Below are 19,275 nucleotides of genomic sequence, written 5' to 3'. Positions count from 1 at the left end.
GATACATAGTGGTTTGATAATATACGACTCTTAAAAAGAAAGACGACCACCCTGACTAAAGGGTTAGAGACTCCAGTTTACTATGGTGTACTAATTTTGAATATTTTGTACTGCTTTGTTTGTCCAAAATCAAATTGTATTAAGGTCAAAGAACAAATTCTTAGCAACTGGAGTCGTAAGCTAGTCGATTATATAGACACTCAATGATTTTCAATGCACTGACGAACGAAGTTTTAATTCATGCATTAGCCCAGATGCTTCTGAAGTAAATTCAAATCCAAATGCATTTGTTTTGGTTTACTGGTCTTACATTGCTCGCTGTTCCTGCAAAATCATGACCAAAAGTAAATGACTTAATGTTCATTTAACTCTGGAGTCCTATATATTTACCCCCCCCCCCCCACCCATATAAGGATGAAGACTCGTATGTTGATTCATGAAAAACTTAAATCCTTGTGCTGGGATTGTTCTTTGTAGGGGGTACCCACAAAAGGAATATTTACATTAAAAATAGATGACTGTGACAACATCTTCTTTATTCTTCACTAATTGATATTCATCACCAAATAAGTTAATTAAACTATTAATGTGGTAGCTTTTTATTTCATGGACAAAATCTTCATTTTGTTTACGGTCACCTGATACAAAATCTGGCGAAAAAAGTTGTGTCTTATTACTTACGGATTTTTCTTTCTATCATACTCCCAATCAGTGTCTGCCGACTCACTGCTTTGCTTAAAAAAGATACTCCTTCCCCCTTTGTCATGTTTTCTTTCATCCAAGAACACACTAATTGAGACTAATCTGCAGTTAAAGTTTATTATTCATTTCCTGAATTAGTTCGGAAATCCGGTGGTTTTGAGTCAATTACGTCCAGGTCCAGACTCAATATCAATAGTTTCATATTACTGAATACTGGTAAAACCGTTCAAATCTCTATTTGTAACTGCAGATGTTAATCGCTCCTGGAAATTGAGAGATTCCCCATAAGCATACTGCTTGTTTTGATGTTCAAACCTGGGAGGTCTAACGAACGGAATATGTTCAACGTTTTTCGTGTATCCTAGAGTAACAAACATATAGAAGCAACAGCTATGTTTTTCAAGTGTTTTTTTTTTTTTTTTTTTTTTTTTTTTTTTTTTTTTTTTTTTTTTTTTTTTTTTTTTTTTTTTTTTTTTTTTTAACCTCGTAATAGTGAGAGTGAGAGTAATGGGTAAATGCAACAAAAAATCTTTTATTTATAAAGCAGAACGTTTTGGGAGATTTTGAAGACAAGGGGAGGGACAGATAAGTAAAAAAGGGGTAGCCTACTTACGTGTTATCCTGACCCCACTCAAGAAGGGAAGTTAGGTTAATCATAATCAAATATAACAGAATTGGATGAAAATATAATGCTTTATTAACAAAATTATGAAAACTACAATAGATAATTATGGAAAGCAGGCCGCGCATTATATTAAATGCCTAACCTAACCAACTCTTTATATTAAGTTTTTAATTAGAATATACCTGCATAGTAGTTTATTAACCTATGATGAGCTAATTATCTCCAAATGTAGACAGAGAAACCGGTTTTAAGCAGATGAAACATCAAACTTATTGAGCGTGATCAGGATAACACACTAATTACCAAGAAAAGAAAAGAAAAGAAAAAAGGGATGTTCTCACAGGAGCGATTGGTATAGTTGGCATAGTTGATGAGGTGAGCTGAACTATCAGTCATTTTCCGAAAATACTAATTTTGCCAGATGAAACGGGTTTCTGAGTATACTTAATTGCTGATTTATGTCCTTTTTATTCTAGGTGATTGTCGGTGAAATTCTGAAAAGATGCGGTCTTAACATTTTTATTACATCCTCATGCCAAATCTGTGCCTTTTTTGCGGCTGCTATTGTACCTATTCCGGCCCTTAGGTCCTTCTCTTTACAGGTAATGTATTCAAATAGTTCTTAAATGCTTCTCTATGACCCAAAGATCTTCTTCATCTAAAAATAAGTTGCTTGGATTGCCGGTTTGACAATGACAGAAGTTTTCCTCATTTCTTTAATTTGGAAATTCCATTTCAATCCCAAAAGTCACTGGTTTAGCTCGTTTTTCTGCTTGCACATTTACTTGGTTGGTTTAAATTCGCTGTGTGGACCTGTATGGACCTGATACCCAATTAAGCCTGAAACATAAAAAGCTGAGCCATGTCTTACTGAAAAGTATCTGCGTACCGAAATTTGTTTACAGATCGATAATCTAATACTGTCCTGTTTCCTCTCTTCCATTCAAAGTAAATTTTTACTGTCTAGAACTAACAGAATAAATGATAAAAAACTTACAAAAAAGACAGAAAGAACATTAATATTAGAAAAGTAACTTCATTTATAATATTTAAATGTACTATTTTCTCTCTACTAAAAATTATTTTAGTTAAGGCAAGACAATGTCTTTGAACATGTCCATTGTTTCATTTCTTCTTTATTTCTTCTATACGAAGAAAGTTATTGTGTCCAAGGAAGGATTCTGGAACGTACCGGTATTAACTAGGGCCCATTTCTTAAAACTCTAGAAAGTTTCAACTGTACATTTTTTTCTTATATATCAATACGATTTAATGGACATCTGATTAGGAAAACAAAATCTTTTAAGAATTTTGTACTGGGGCTAGCGAAATAATTTTTGCTGACCATTGTTGGTTCTTATTACGAGACCGTTTTTTATTTAAGTATTCCTTTGTTTTTTTTGTTCTTTTTTGTCCGCTTTAAGTTTTTTTTGTGTTCACTCCTTTTGCTTTTGACGATATATATATATATATATATATATATATATATATATATATATATATATATATATATATATATATATATATATATATATATATATATATATATATATATATATATATATATGTATGTATATATATGGTTGTTTAAGTTTCTACCTAACCAATTCAAATGATCAGATTGCATTTTCACTTCTTTAGTGCTTTAACAAAAATTAATTAGCTGCGGAGACTTAATTGTTCTTGTTAAATTTCGTAACTTTGTCTTAAAATCATAGTATTAAATATCATAAATGCTTTTAATTTCAAGTTGTTCCAATGATTTATTGACTTGTCCCTTCTCTCATCATATTTATCACGAAAACACTGACAAAAAACTGGTAAATTTATAGTCTCAAATGACTATCTAGTCTTTTTCTTATTTAGACGCCAGTAAACGAAAAAATGAAGGCATAAATCAAATTTATCAGACGCGCTAATTGTGAATATATCCCGGTGTCTACGTGTGGGGTTACCAAGCCGCTTCAAATGGAAGAATCGAAACTATTGCTAGCTAGAGTTAATTACACCTATTTTAACTAAGAGCGCACGATGAGTCATAGACGGGCATTTCACCTTATTTGGTAAGTTGGAAAGCTCTGCCGTGCATTTGAAACGAAGGGATGGGATGTCAGTCATTTTCATAATAACTTAATCTTGGATCAAAATGGCTCCTTTCAGCCATACAAAGAAGCTTTAAACATTCTAGTTCCATATAGTTTGTTTCCAGAAGCTGAGAGACTGCTTCAATAGTAGTCAAAGAAATTAGCATAGTTATAATATCTATACGTTGTACTTCAATAGAGATAATTTATACTGATAAAGTAAAAATTTTATGAAAGACAATTAAGGAAGTAAACAAAACTGAATGTACTTGAATGTATCATGGATGTAATAACAATAATTTATTTTTAACCCGCTACGAAACAACAAAACACAAGCGTAATACTAGAAAAAAAAAGAAGAAACTTCAATATACACAAATCTAATACACAACCTTTGACGGCAAAACAATCGTATTAGCGGCTGGCAAAACAGCCCAGGGAAACTACAACATTCTCAGTTAAAAAGTATTTAATCTTTCGGGTGACACCGAAATATCCGTAGCACCATATTTACTAACAATAGCATGATTGGGGTAATCTCGAGGCAAATGAAGTAGGTATTTCAAAATAAGATATTTCATATTTATAACCTTATCATTGGTTTGAATTGCCGTCGCCTGCCCCCCTTCCAAAAAAGCTCATCTTTCAAATATATTATATGTATTATTCTGTTACCCATCTCAGTGTAGTTTTTTTTCGGTTTTATTAACCCTTTCTGTCTGGTTTTAGGCTGGTGTTTTGGTCCTGTTTAATGTTGCTACCCTGTTACTTGTTTTCCCCGCGATTATCAGCTTAGATCTGCGAAGAAGGAACTTGAAGAAAAGAGATCTACTTTGTTGCGTAGACGGTGATACGCCAACAAACAATTATGATGAAAGAGAGGAAATGATTGGAGAAGCCATTTCAAGTCACGTTGGAACACCTATACCTACGAAAAAAGCGGTGTCAGTACCCTATGACAGAAAGATAGCAAATCAGGTGAGGTATTCTTATGTTTCATTTCGTGTCTGATAGTAATCAAATAGTTTTTGTTTCGGTTCCATTGTAGCTCTACCCTATCCAGCCCAAACACATGCCAGCCAACCCCATTTAACTCTGCCTTCAGCTAATTCGGGTTGACTGCTTATGTACTCAACATAGCTCAACCTCATTCAATTCAACCACACGTTGCTCAACCTATTTAGCTTAACTCTCTGAAGCTCAACCCCCTTGAATTAACCCCCTGTAGCCCTCTCCCCTCAGCTCAACCCTTATACAATGCAACAAACTTACATATAAAATCAATCGTGATTAACTCATATACATCTGAATCTTTTTTGCAAGTGTTAAAACTATAAGTAAAGAACTTGTCTGCATTCATTAGTTTTTCCTTGTGGGATTGTTTATTATTTTATGCAACTTTAAGGGACCTAGGAACAATTCCAAGCCGATCGGACACAAACATATTTTTGGTGTATTTTTGGGCTTCTGAGGAAATCTGTCCCACTTGAAGTCATAGACGTTGTATAGCGTAAATTACCTTCGTACTATTACGTCAAGACTTAAACTAAATCAAGAAAACAGCTAATTTGAACTTACTTCGCTATAGCTTTGAGATTTATTACTTCAAATTTCAAGACATCTTCAAAATGCCATGTTATGCCTATGAAAGTATATTGGCACACTTTTGTGCAACGGTACACTGATTGAGAATCTCTAGCCTAGAGCAGAGCCGCCACTGAGAGTTTAACAGTCCCAAAATTTGCTCGCAAAAAATCCTATGGTTACAAAAAATTTCAAGATATCGATTAGTATATTAAAGATATTGAGATATTGATTAGTTTATTAAGAGTTATTAAATATAGATAATGAGACACTTAATGGATATTTTGAGGATAGTCTTTAGCATGCATATTCTCGAATCCAGGAATGAAACTCTTGTAAGGATGGAAGACTTGTTTGTGAGGATTTTTTAACTAGAAAGATTTGAACAATTTGCTTTACTTTCTTCAAGAAAGGATATTGTTTTTTCTGACACTAATTATTAAAGTAGAGCATTAAGTCTTGTTTAATTTTTATCTTTATTTCAAATTATCTCTCTTTTTTCTCTTGTTCTTCATCGCAATTAAAAAAGTTGTGAAAGGAATGGCTTACTGGTTAAGACTCATCCCTTCTTTCTTGGACACATCCTTACTAACATTATCATATATCACTTATGCCTTTGAGTTCACACCAAGCTTTATATTTGACTTCAGCTAGTGGTGATATGCTCTTTAACACGAGAGTCCTCAATTTTTCTTCTGTTCTTAAAAAGAACTTAGCGGTGTACATTCAACCCTCTATTAAATTCACATGCATTCCTCAGGACGATAATTCTGTTGATTAACAGAGTATTCTTTTTTAGCAGGAACTTTGGGTCGGAGCTAAACCTCTGATGTCAGGAAACGGAAAATCAAAAGACGTTGAAGCCGAATCTCAAGAGCTGGAAAATTGCCTTGGCTTGACTGAGATGCAGGTTGAATGTATGAAACACCCGGTATCCTCATTGGCTGAAAATTATTTTGCCAAGTTTATCGTCATGACCCCTGTCAAGGTAAGACATAAACCTTTTAATATTCTTTTAGTTACCTCCACGATATTTATGAAAGTATGGCCTAAAATGATGTTTTTGAAGTTTCATATCCTCCTTGGTTTAATATTCTAGTGCTTCAGTATAAAATACAGTTTGTTTGCGTATTTGATAAGTCCTATTGTGTTCGCCACTTTCATCTCTAATCACAATTGAGAGGTGATGAGAGAACTGATAAATGGTACCCTTCTCCAGTCTATTGACGAGTAAAATATCGTAGGATTTGAACTTTGAGGTCGATCCACTCCTAAAAGGATTAATTGCGTATCTATTGGATTAAGGCAAAAGTAGGCCCTTTTGCCCGACAAAATTTTTTTCTTCTGCATTTTTGCTTAAAAAATTTATTGACTTTTTGCTCTGTCACTTCTTTTCTTCTTCCATAAAAACAAGGGGACCAAATAGCAGGGAAGTGAGTTGTAGGAAGATCAAAGCAAACTAAAATGATTCATTGAGCCTATTTGACTGGTGAATCAATCAATCAATTTATTCAACCAATTCACAACGAAAACACTTCAACATAGGTTCCCCCTTAAGGCTCTTATGGCCAGGAAAAAAACAGGGGAGAAACAAAAACTAGATATACTAGATATATGTATTTATAGTCGTTAAGGAATTTTTTCTTCTTTTTCACTTTTACTGCAATCTGTTTAAGCATAGGTGTACTGAACAGCTCTAGTCGGAGGTTTTCCCAATAAGAAGGGAAGGTTAAAAAAAAACAAAAAACATTGTGATTTTTAGGCTATGATGTCCTTTTGACCAATTTTATGAGTGGGGAGGAGTAACTCCCCTACGCAAAACACCCAACAGTGTTTGCATATTAATAAGCGTGTTTGACTTGAAATAGTAGTGGATACATGCTATGGTGTCTCAGACGGGTTAATCTGAAATACATAAAATATTTACGCAAAAAAATAGTTTGTTTTTTTCTCCGAAATTTCATTTAAACTCCACCTGAATATATGATGCAATAGACTTGGCAACGTTCGACACCACTAAATTATCTAAGGCATAAGTTTATTATAGACACCACTAATGTAAAATCGTGTCTTTTCTTTTTTGAACTTGTATTTTATTACTTTAATTATGCATATTTGAATGGTCGAAACTACACATTTACGATGTTGAACAGCAATTTTTTCTGTTTGGTTTAATAATTGTTTGCGAGTTTCAATATTTGGATTGTATGAGATGATTGTCTTGTAGAATTGTCGGCATTAGGATAAACCCCGCTTTCAATTATAATAATTCATATTGAAGTTTTGCCAAGAGGAAGGCAAATATTATCAGGATACGAATATGTCAAGTGCTGTTTATTTTATTTTAATTATTATTGTTGGTATCATTATTTATTTTGGCAAGAATAGAATATTAGTACATTAGGTAGGTTTGTAGTCTTGATTGCAGTTTACCGACAGAAAAAAAAATACAGGAAGTAATTTTACATTAAGTTGAAAGTATTTATGTGTTTAAAGCTCTTTTATTGGTTCCCTTTTTGGTTTTAATTAATATCTTAACTATTCAAAATTAGCAAGTATATGATTATAAGTTTTGTAATGACTTCATTTCTTTGGCATTATTTTTTAGATTTTTTTTTCAAAGGTGGTGGTGATATAAAACCGTAAGAAAGACTGTCGGTTGCATTTTTGGACTATGACATTTAAAAGTTATTTCTCATGCCTATTTTTATTAACTATGCTACTTTTCTGCTACTAACTATTTATTGCAGCATCTAGCCGTCTGAGGCCAACACAGCTACACCCACTCTTCTCCCACCTCAATCTGTCCAATGCCTTAGTCCTTATTCCCTTCTAAGAAGGTCCCGTTTCCTTTAAATCCTTTCTTAGAACCACTCTTGACCACAGTCACTGCTCACCTGTTTGCAATCTATAATTCTTCACATGTAAAACATGGTCTAAGCATAATAACCTTTCTTTCACATTAACCCTAGAAAGTAGAATCTAACCACACTTTTTGTACAATTTATTGCTTGATATACCTAATTACGTCATATTTAATTTCAGAAAAGGGAGAATTGTAGCTTGTTTGTATAGAAATAAAACGTTTTATGTGGTAGTTCTTTTCTTTTAATTTGTCCAGTAACAGAAGTAATTTTGGAAGCAATCACAAACGTAATTTTAGGACGATCAGGACATTACGATTAGGACATTAAGATGCGCTGAAAACCTGCTTTAATGGCCTTTGTCTTTTAACAATTTATAAAACCATAAATAAAACCCACAATGAATGAAGTGTTTCAAATAAAGAAAAGACAACGCCATCAGTGATAGTTTACCTCTGTCAACTGTTCTGTTTCTAGGTGTTGACAATATTCTGCTTGATTGTTTCACTAGCTGCGAGTATTTGGGGGCTGACAAAAGTCCAAGATGGACTAGACTTAACAGAAGTAGTTCCTCGGACATCGCCTGAACATGGATATCTTAAAGCCCAGAACAAATATTTTGGATTCCATATTATGCATGCTGTCACACAGGGAAATTTCGAGTACCCAACAAATCAGAAGCTGCTTCATGAATACCATGAAGCATTTATGCGCGTTTCAAAGATAATTAAGAATGACGACGGAGGATTGCCAGAATTTTGGCTAAGTCGATTCAGAGAGTGGCTCTCGGGTAGGTACACTTTGAGTTTATTTATCAGTGTTATCCTCATAAGAGGTATTTGAAGATCTAAAACCCTTCGAAATAATTAATCTTCGTGTTTATCTATGCCATTTTTTCGCATACAATTCCTGTCGCATGTAAACATTTCAAATACTTATTTCCCAATGTCCATGCCGGATACAATGGGATGCAAATCATTACAATGTCTGACAAAATGCTCAGAATCAACAAAAATATGGGCTATTCTGTATTTTATGTATCTTAAACTTCCCCAGATTTATTCTTTTTATCCCAAATTGTATAACATTTCCATGTGTTAAAATATCTCATTCAAAAATTCTCCTTACTTAGGCCTACCCAAAGAAACTGGGTTTAAGTAGGTGAGAAGACAATCCTGAAAAAAAAACCCAGAAATTATGGAGATCATATGGAAAACACCAGAAATTATTAGAAAAACCTTTGAAATCTCAGAGGGGCAATAGCCCGTACGTACCTGTCGTATCCATTCCTTGAACGAGTTGGACTCTCAGTAACATACACAGCTATTGAAAAGTAAGGGACTATGTAAAATAAAATCCATGTTTATATTGGAAGAATTTTCATTACTTCGCATTTTAGTGAAGCCAAGATATAGAAGCTTGTGGTCTCAAACTTTACAAACTATCCAACTATGTGCTAGAATATATAAACTAAGACAAACCTGTTTTAACTTAATTCTTTAATAATACTAACCTGTTAATTTGTATGATCCCAAGGAGTAATGTTTGGTTGAGTTAGTCAAATAAAAGTTTTATAAATTGCCCAAAGGAGGGTTCACGTAATGGAAAGCTCTGTACAGACCCTTTTTGTGGAAACAGATTGTGTTTTCGTTCTGTCAATCGAGTTCTCTTTATGACCCCATTATTCAAGCCCCACTCTCGACCAAATTATGAGCTACTAAAATGTGCCATGTTGAAGATTCTAACCAATTATAATTTCTGTTTGTGCTAAAGCGCCTCTCTATGGAAATTATAAACTAAAAAGACTAGTACAAAGGTCCTCATCCTCTCTGTGAAAAACAACAGTGTCCTAAAAATGTTTTTTTTTTCGTGGAAATGGAAATTAAAGGTATATCATTGCTATAAACAATGGTAGTAGTAGAATCATTTTTATTATCAAAACAACGATATATCAGTTAATACCACAGCAAAACATAATAGAATTGTTCTGTTTCGTGAAATCCTACTCATTGGGATGTTCAAAATGATTCCAATGTCAAAAATTGGTTACATGCTTTCTCTCATCGAACACTATCAAATAATAGCATGATTTAGCTAGCAATTTCACCAAGTCTATTTTAAAATTAACTGACGTACCATATGTTGGTACTCCAGCTCATAACCAAGCAAATGCTGCCCTGTTCTTTACATTTTTTCACCGGAATGAGATGATGCGACAAAATCAGCCATTAAACTTCTTATATTGTTTGTTTTATGAGCTGGTCACATAACCCTTTGAACTGTTTAATTATTGTAGTTGTGAGAAAGTAATAAGAGGATTTCTCTCAGGTCTCCAGAGATCATTTGACCGCGATTGGACAACTGGCTGTATCACCCGTGATCAATGGTTCCAAAACGCCTCTGATGAGGGTGTCCTGGCTTACAAATTGTTGGTTCAAACTGGTCATGTGGACTATCCAGTTGATAAGTCATTGGTTACACAAGTTCGTTTGGTTGACAGTGAGGGTGTAATAAATCCAAAAGCATTTTATAATTATTTAAGTGCTTGGATCGGAAATGATGCCATAGCTTACAGTGAATCACAGGCTATGTTGAAGCCAGAACCTAGACAGTTTATTCACGATGCCAGAGATGTAGAACTCAGAGTAAGTGCATTTGATTAGCTCTCAATTTAAAAGCAAAATTTATCATAAATAAAAATCAATGTGCTCAATGTGTATATCAGATAAGAAAAAATCAGAGTGATCATTTATAAAAAAAGAAATGTAAGGTTTTAAAGCTAAACAGTTTGAATTATTTAAAATAACATTTTTCATGTTCAAGCGTGGAGAAGTATGATAGGTCATCATAGATTAAACTGAATTTGTTATTCCCACAAGTATATATCCTGTTTGGTGGGGTTACTCTATCTCTACAAAAGCGATATTAAAATAAGTTTTGTTTGTTTTTTACTGCTAATGAAACTGCTATACATCAGGTTTTAGAATCACATGGCTGTCAAGGAACTAAAGAAGTTTTTTTTTTGTGAAACTATGAGGTATATGGTGCTAATGCTCCTGATGCTGTCACTTTTTTTTTACCTTTATTTACCTTCACAAAAAAAAATAACTCTAGGAAGTTAACGTTTAACATTTTTAAGGCTAGACAGATGTCCCAGAATTTTCGGTTATTTGAATTTCCCTCCTCCGATGTATACCTATATAATTTTTATTTCAGATCCCAAAATCATCTCCGATTATCTATGCCCAGCTACCCTTCTACCTGAAACACTTAGTTAGCACAGAAGATATGGTAGAAACTATCCAAGAAACACGTGCAGTATGCAAGAAATTCGAGGAGAAAGGACTTCCCAACTACCCTCGCGGAATTCCCTTTACTTTCTGGGAGCAATATATTAACCTGCGTCGTTACCTCTTACTTGCGTTGGGTAGTATACTTGGTGCCGTATTGACTATACTGACAATTTTGTTGTTTAACCTGTGGGCAGCTTTAGTAGTTGTTTTCGTGCTATTTGTGATAATAATTGAACTGGTTGGACTTATGGGACTTTTGGGTATAAAACTCAGTGCAATACCCGCAGTTTTATTGATTGTTGCTGTTGGAATTGGCGTGGATTTTGCTGCTCATATATTGATCGTAAGTTATAATTTATTTATTTAGTTTAACAGACAAGAGAAATCGTATCTTACATTTTCATAATTGTACAGGAAAATAAAAATGAACTTTTAAAGGTGTTTCAGGCTCGTTTTGTCCTGTAAAATTGTGGTCTTATAACATAAAATTGCCCCTTAAAACCTGCCTAGATGATAAAAACCAACTAGAGGGAATCTGTAGGAAAAATCACTCATCTTTGAAGGAAAAAGTGTGTTAGACACACCCTTCTGTCTTTGTCCTACGTTGCAAACACGATTTTCCTTTTTTAGCTACTTTTTGTTTCAATTTCTAAGCGAATTCGGATTCTGGCATATCTGGAAATTCAATTTATGTAACAGAACTCGTTAACTGTTTCTGAAATAACAAAAGGCTCTGTCAGATCTTATATAAACTTGGTGGATAATAAGGATAGGCTAATTGTCCAAGTTTTGCCTTTTGGGGATCCGAACCTGAACTGATCTTTGTGTGTGTTCTTCTCGTCATAATATCTACCAGAACGAGGTGCCAAATATTAATAAAACTTAGTGGGAAGTTAGTACTGGTGTCCTACTTGTGCTTTTTTCAGGGTCTAAAATGATAATACTCCTCTGAATAACAGGGAGGGGTGGGATAAATTTCTTGCATTTAGCCTATCTACCAGAATGGGTTCTCTGATTTCAACCAAATTGATGGAAGTAAATGTCTTTTCATCATCTGAACACGATCTGACTTCTGTTGGGAAAGAGGGCCTCTAAATTTTTGTCTTCAAGTCATATTCCAGAAGATATTAGTTAGTCTCTATCGAACTTGACGAAAAGTAACAGATGAGATCCTAGTTGTGCTTTTCGGGGGGTGTAGGACCAATCTGATCCTTGTGAGAAAGTGATTTCTAAATCTACCAAAGGTGTTTTTTTTTATTTCAATCAAACTTAGTGGGGAATCACTGAATATCCTGGTTATGTCGTTTTTGGTTCCAAGATTAGTTGGGCCTCTATGAGGGAAAAAGAAGAAGAGTTCCTATATTCTTTGCATAAGCTTGTCAGACGAAAAGGGAGATTGAATTCAAACTGAATTTGGCTCAGTTGGAGTAAGAAATAGGCTCATTTCTGTCTTTATGGTTTGTACTTTACTTAATCTGAACTCTAGGGGGGGGGGGGGGGCTGAAAATATATTGTTTAGTCTAATTAATAGGTGGGCTTTGGAATTTATTCTACCAATCCTGTTCAGCTGCTACAGTTATGGTCTCAGAAGTCCTTGCTTGATCGGACCTCTGTGAGGAAAGCGCTTCGTTCTTTTCCTCTGTATCCATAAAAACGGCCTATTTTATCTTAGTTTAATTTGACTAGGATTAACAGTAAGGACTTCTGTTTCGCCTTTGGGGGTGTGAGTCTGATCTGATAGAAAATATCTTTTGCGTTGGTCTGCAAGAGTGATCTATTGGTCAGAGTCGCCATAACACTTCATGGGGCCTTGTTGCTGCAGGGCAGGTTGAAATTTTATTGCTGGAAGGGTATAATAATTGCTGTTAAAGCTACTTTGTACTACCCTCTTAAAATTTCAAGTTCTGTTTGATAAATCTGGCAATCAGATTGGGCTGGTTAGACTGTGCTAGACAGTCCTATAGAGTTATAAATTTCAAGAAAGTTCATCACGTTTTTGGATATTTTGTATATAGTTATTAATTATTTTATTTTAGGGTTTCATCACAAGTATTGGCAATAGGAATCGTCGAGTTGGTATAGCAGTGAAGAATATGATGGCCCCGATTGTAGATGGTGCAGTTTCTACTATCCTTGGGATTGCTATGTTGGCATTTTCTGAATTTGACTTCATTGTTAAGTAAGTTCCTTTTTGCTTGACAAGTTCAATCTAGATAACTCTTTTAAATCATTTTTGTAACTTGTTAAAAACATCAAGAGAGCGCTAATAGGCGTGCCCGGTCGAACTAGACTGTAAAGGTCAGATAAGCGCACGTGGGGGCACTTTTCTCTAGCCACAACATGCAACAAGGTTCAAGTACAGCCAATTAATTATGGGTGAAAAAGAAGCGACAACTAGCAATACACGTTAGCATACCCTTTGGTCAATTGACTTTTAATATCTTGGTTCCAAAATAGTGCTTGTCTAAGTGTTACACCCTTTTGGAGGACTCTTTTCTCTCTCTTATAGGTTCATCCAACGCCGTACCCTGGGGGTGGGGTCGGGGTTTGAACTCTCTCCCCTCGAAATTTTTATCCAACTCATAAAAACGTAACAAAATGTATATAAACGAATTTTTGATGCGTTTTTTAGTTTTTTTTTATTGTAACCCTTCCCCTCAAAAGAAAAATCCTGGATGGATCCTTGGGTTCATCCTTCAAAATTTTTTTAATCCTGTTGCTATCCAAGATCGAAAGACATTAAGTGTAGTTTAGCGGGTTCAGTTTTGTGTATTTGCAGCTTGAAGTCGCAAAATCAGAAGAAGAAAAATGTCTTTGCATTGTGCTTTGATTTGGTCCCAATTCAAAAGTTTTCTGATGTCACCTATGGAGCAATAGGAACAAGGTTCTTAAACGATGAACTTGTATAATGTAAGATAATGTAAAAACTGTAGAGTTACAGTTATACTTAGTTAGGAATCTTAGTGAGGAAAATGGATGCATTGGACATGTAAAAATTAGAAATTAGAATCAGAAGTTGTAGGTTTGTCCATAGTTGGAAAAGTTTGGATGAATAGATAAGTCTTAAATCTAAGATTTGGAGGCTAGAAGCCACGGTAATGTAGTTGTTGAGCGTGGTTCTGAAATGTAGACTCTTTGAAGGGTGGGAAAAATATGCTATGTGTTCTCTGAATGAATTATCTGAGGATAGTCATTTTTACTTGTTTGAATGGTTTTTGGACAAACAATAAATAATACAAAAAATGTGGTTTAATTCCACTGTCTAGGTCAGTGAATGAAAGGTTGACATGGTTAAAACATGCTCAGGATATAGAATATGATAGCCTACTGAAGATACACTTTTTAGTATTCCAGTTGGGGTCAAACGAAAAGGTAATCGTCCTCGAATAGAATTGGGAGATTTTATAAGACAACACTTAAGGGGAGTGGGATAATATGGCTGAGAAAAATGTTGAAGATCTTGACCAGAGGTGGGGGGGGAGGAGGAGGAAATATCAGCGAATGGTATTGACCATAGTTAACTTGTGCTGCAATGAGTTGTTTGCATTTTAGAATCTAATACAAATTTTATAGTTTACCAATCTAGATTTTCGCTTCATATTTTATAAAATAAAAAGCCAGATCTACTTTTCGAATAAAGAATGAATTGATATAATGTTTTAGTTCAAATCAGTATATCATTATTCTTTTTTCTTATTTTTTAAAAGGTTTGAAATTGTGCAGTAAAACTTTGTTTTTCAATACCCATTCAAGTGACATTAGAACGAATTAAATTTATTTTCGTTAATCCTGAGCAAATCAAATCTTAAATGATTTCTTTTTTACAGGTATTTCTTCTATATTCTTTGCCTGTTGATATTGTTGGGTGTTTTCAATGGATTGGTTTTGCTTCCAGTAATCCTGTCAATTATGGGACCCCCCGGAGAGGTAAATTAATTTTTTTTTCTTTAAAAAATTTGCCAAAGCTACAGAACAAAAACATTTTTCCCAGGATCTTTTCATATGGTTTTAATTTTTTCCTGGAAATTCATTTAGAATAAGCTTCTTTTCTTGTCTTTTATGTTTCTGATATCTGTTGCATCATTAAATGATGATGCTAGGAGGCTAATTTTGTCTCATAAGCAAGTTTTGAGTATTGATCTTTCGATTTGAGTATCAAGTAATGATGATGTTGTTGGCCATTAGATTTTAATTCCGTTTCTGAATTTGCTTGCTTAAAATATCGTTTCTTACTTGTTCACTCTTGGCCACATGAACTTTGAAAATTTGGTTATGATTTGAGCATTTTATAAGCACAGATTTTGGAAATCAATTTTATCTGGTGTCATTGTGCTAGGTGTTAATTGAGGGGAATTCCCCCTCACATTTCTAACTCCTCCCCAGATATTCCAAAATACCTTTTTGGGGGTATTATAAGTGATAAAGTTGACCTCCCTGGATTTTGAAAAATATACCCCCCCCCCCTCTTTATATTTTTGTCAGTTGACGCACCTGGTGCTATGCTATATTATTTACTTTATAATGATGGCTGCTAAACAATTCCGAATATATTTTTAAGAAACTAAATTTTTAACGTATAAACAAGAGCGGAATAGTAATATAAATGTATACCCCCTCATCTGTTTTTTTTTGCTTTCAAATATGAAAACGCGGTCAAATAGGAAATGTAGCTCCATATATGTATCATTTTTAATGCTACAGCTATTGCTGTTTTTACCGTTGGGAATTTTCTACTGTTGTGACATTGAGTATTATCGTCATTATTATCTTAGTTATTGTTACTGATGATGCTGATGATTTATATATGCCAGAAGAGGGGAATCTTTTGTGTTGCTTTTCTTTTTGATTTCTTTTTATATTTATAAGGCTTGCTTCACGATGCCTTCATCTAGGGATGGGCCGCTACTCCATTTGCCTTCTTTTGGGTTTTAGATATTTGTTGCACGTTATTTCAAAGTAACTAAGAGTACTCCTTCGGGAAAACCTCTTCTGGGAGGTCCTTCAACATGGCAACAGTGGGTCGAGTAAAGCTCTCTTGTTGGTACGCCTGGTAGTCAGCTCCTTGTCGTAGGTAGGCTAGTCTTGGCAAGCAACTCTAATGCGAGTAGATCTTGTCCCTTCAACTGTGCTTGGTATGAATTTAAAACATCAGCTAACATATTTGCATATTAAAACAAAAGCCTTCTGGTTTAGGTTGCATTGGAAGCATCATAATTTTTGAATATTTTGACTTCATTTACCTCCAGAGGGTGGGTATGTCCAGTCTTTTTGTGGGCGGGGAGTCAACTTTTGAATACAGTATAGCAGAATATTGTTGTTTTATGAATTTCTTCGTAGGATGTTTTCGATTTTCATTAAGTTTATGACTGACGCTTCAGTCTGAGCTTTAAAGACAAGGTTCCCTTTCGTATTCCTCCCTCCTCCGTATCGGATATGGTCTGAATTTTGTAGCCACTAATGTGTAAACACAAATTCGAGTAATAAAAAAAGCTGAGGAATAAACAAAATAACAAGATTTACACTAGCCACCTAGGATACGCGTTTGGGGGCCAGGGGACTATGGAACCATTTTTTCTACTTCACTGTCTCTAGAACCATCGACTTAACAAAACCTCCGTAGTTTTTTTTAGTGTTATTATTCTAGCCATTTTTAAGAAACGCACTTAGCATCTCAAGTTATCGATTATGATAAAATGGTAACTATATGAATTTATTAACAACGCGGCATTGATACCGATTTTCTGTGTTATTGAAAAGCTAAAAATAAAATAAGAAGAAAGGGCAACATTGACGGCTAAAATTCATCTAATCTATAAATCCTAAAAGGCTATAAAAGGTGCGCTGTAAAGTTTGATTATTTACGAAGATATCAAGGGTGATACATCTTAATAAGGTAACTTGGAATAGAAAATTAAGTTATTTGACAGTGACAAATGTCAGTGCCAACTAACTTTTACTACTTTTGACTGAGCGTGGTTACAACTTGGGTGGTTTATTACCTACCAAAGGCTCTTTTGGTTTTGTATAATTGCTTGTTTCATTGTTTCAGTAAATTGGTGTACATAAAATAAACTGGAATACTTATATGATTGTTTTAATATTCTTTGACAAGTAAAGATGTCTTAAAAACAGCACCATGGAGCCAGATGTTTACGTAGGAATCTTTTCGGGGTGGGGTGAGTAGATGGGTTCAAACTCTTCAGCAAAAGAATATCGACGTGTTTAAGACTTCAAAGTTTTTTTTTGGGGAGGGGGGCATGGAGGCCAAACCTGTCTACGTGCTAGTTATAACCGTAAAAAAATTTTGCGGAAGGGCAAAACAAAGCTTTCTGATACCCTCCGCTCCTGTTGAGCGGATCAGAAAGCGCATTTTATTGTCATATATCACGAAGATCGGAGTATAGGGGGACGCACTTTGCGCTGTTGGTCCTCCCATTGATAACAGTTTAGCAGACAATTTTGGCAATTGTGTCAGAAGTGTGAAAATGTCGGATATGACCTTTAGGCTTATGAGCAACAAAATAGACGCTGGTAGTAACTGGTTAGAAATATAGTTTACTAATTTTTATTTTGCGGGCACCATAGTTTCTTAGTTGAAGCAGCTGAATTTTGATATGCAAACATAAAGTAAATTCGCTTCTAAAAGAAGCTATGTCTTAATATGCTTGAAAAAATAGTCAAAGATTTGAGCTTATAATCTACAAAGTAGACGTAACCAAATAAGGCTAGGTTCTACATTTTATGTTTTTGTCTGTGATGGGTAATTGTATGAACCCAGATGGTGGTCTGAATGGTTGTTACCGTAGGGTCTTCAATGAATGTCTTAATTTTGCTAATTATTTTTGATGTGAAAGTATTCGATTTCCATACATGGGAAGCCTTTGAAATTGTGTGTGGTTTCAATGAAGACTTTATTTTGTTAATTCCCTATGCTTCAAACGCATTTGTAATCCATTTAAGTTGGGAGGGGATAATAATTTGGAACTACTCTTCGTAAGGCCTAGATTTGCGAGTATGTGTGTAAATGTGGCCCAAACTCGGAAAAGACTGTTCTTCGCCAGAAAATGCCGATTTAGTACAATTTTTGCTTTTGTGGAGGGGAAAGGTCAAATACACATCACCTCTCTTCCCCCTCCTTAGTATTGCCTTGATTTGAGAGTAAAAAGATATTTTTAAAAGAAATAAAGTCGATTGACCTCTCAAACCTCCTATTTTTTAAGTCCTACAATAAAAAAAGAAAATTATACGAATCGAGATATTTTGGAGGTATGAAAAGGCATTATTTTTTTTTTATTGTGCATTAGTTCTTTTAAACTTTTTACTTAAGTTAAATGTCTCGGTCTATCCTATTTCTTTTGACAAAAGCTACGTAATTTTCTGGTTATTTGAATTTTTATTTATGAAATAATTATTTTATAAATATATTCAAAATACGCGTATCTTTGTGCGATTTTTATAGTGAGTTATCTTCAAAGAAATTTGGAATAACCAACTTTCTTTTCCATTTATGTGCTTGCCAATTTTGAATGACTATTCATTGACTGAATAGATTTTTGTTGTTTCTTGAGCGTGTCCGAAAGATGTTGTTAGCAAAATTCTATCACAAAATCCAGTGAAATATCCAACGTTGTTGTCTGAAAGCTAATATACTGCTTCTTCTGCAAACGTTTCAAACACATCGGTTAGCATATTCGGAATCAGCGTTAAAAGCATATCAAGTGATGTGTCCATTTTTGTCTAGCGAAATAATAAATAAACTGTACATTTACCCACTTGACTGTGTCCCAGCTCTTATTACCTAAAAATATACATCAGTTATTTGTGGTTTTTTTTTCAAATTGGTATTACTTGGCATTATGAGTTAAGTGGTATTGAAAAACAAATTACTTAAAACCAACAAAATCACTGAACTTTTGCCAATAGCCTAGGTGTGGGGGGGGGAACCTGGATAAATTGAAAGTTATTCTGATAATAAAAAGAGCGGAGTTAGTGTATTTCAAGAAGTAAAAATTAGTTTTCAGATGATTAGTTCCGAAGAGGGTATTCACAAGACTGAATGAGGGAGGAAAGGAAAACCGTTATTTCTTTTGCCAAATTGCTGCGTTTCTTGTTTCTGTGCTTAC

General features: G+C 34.4%; 1 protein-coding gene across 2 annotated transcripts in view; it reads left to right on the top strand.

Moving 5' to 3' along the window:
* The window catches only part of LOC136034755 (protein patched-like), a 110,598-nt gene that overhangs the window by 86,095 nt on the left and 5,228 nt on the right, over positions 1–19,275 (top strand). The window contains exons 13-20 of one of the 2 annotated variants that reach the window (XM_065716138.1): positions 1,804–1,929; positions 4,141–4,389; positions 5,798–5,983; positions 8,337–8,649; positions 10,188–10,504; positions 11,076–11,495; positions 13,189–13,331; positions 14,980–15,079. In XM_065716138.1, coding sequence (XP_065572210.1) covers positions 1,804–1,929; positions 4,141–4,389; positions 5,798–5,983; positions 8,337–8,649; positions 10,188–10,504; positions 11,076–11,495; positions 13,189–13,331; positions 14,980–15,079 — 1,854 coding nt within the window. Of the gene's footprint in view, positions 1–1,803; positions 1,930–4,140; positions 4,390–5,794; positions 5,984–8,336; positions 8,650–10,187; positions 10,505–11,075; positions 11,496–13,188; positions 13,332–14,979; positions 15,080–19,275 lie in introns of both variants that reach the window. The other variant, XM_065716136.1, reaches the window with a different exon arrangement.

This window comes from Artemia franciscana, chromosome 13, assembly GCF_032884065.1.
Source record: "Artemia franciscana chromosome 13, ASM3288406v1, whole genome shotgun sequence".
NCBI classification, from domain to species: domain Eukaryota; kingdom Metazoa; phylum Arthropoda; class Branchiopoda; order Anostraca; family Artemiidae; genus Artemia; species Artemia franciscana.
Note: the sequence above shows the minus strand (reverse complement) of the source record. Positions and strands in the feature narration are given on the sequence as shown.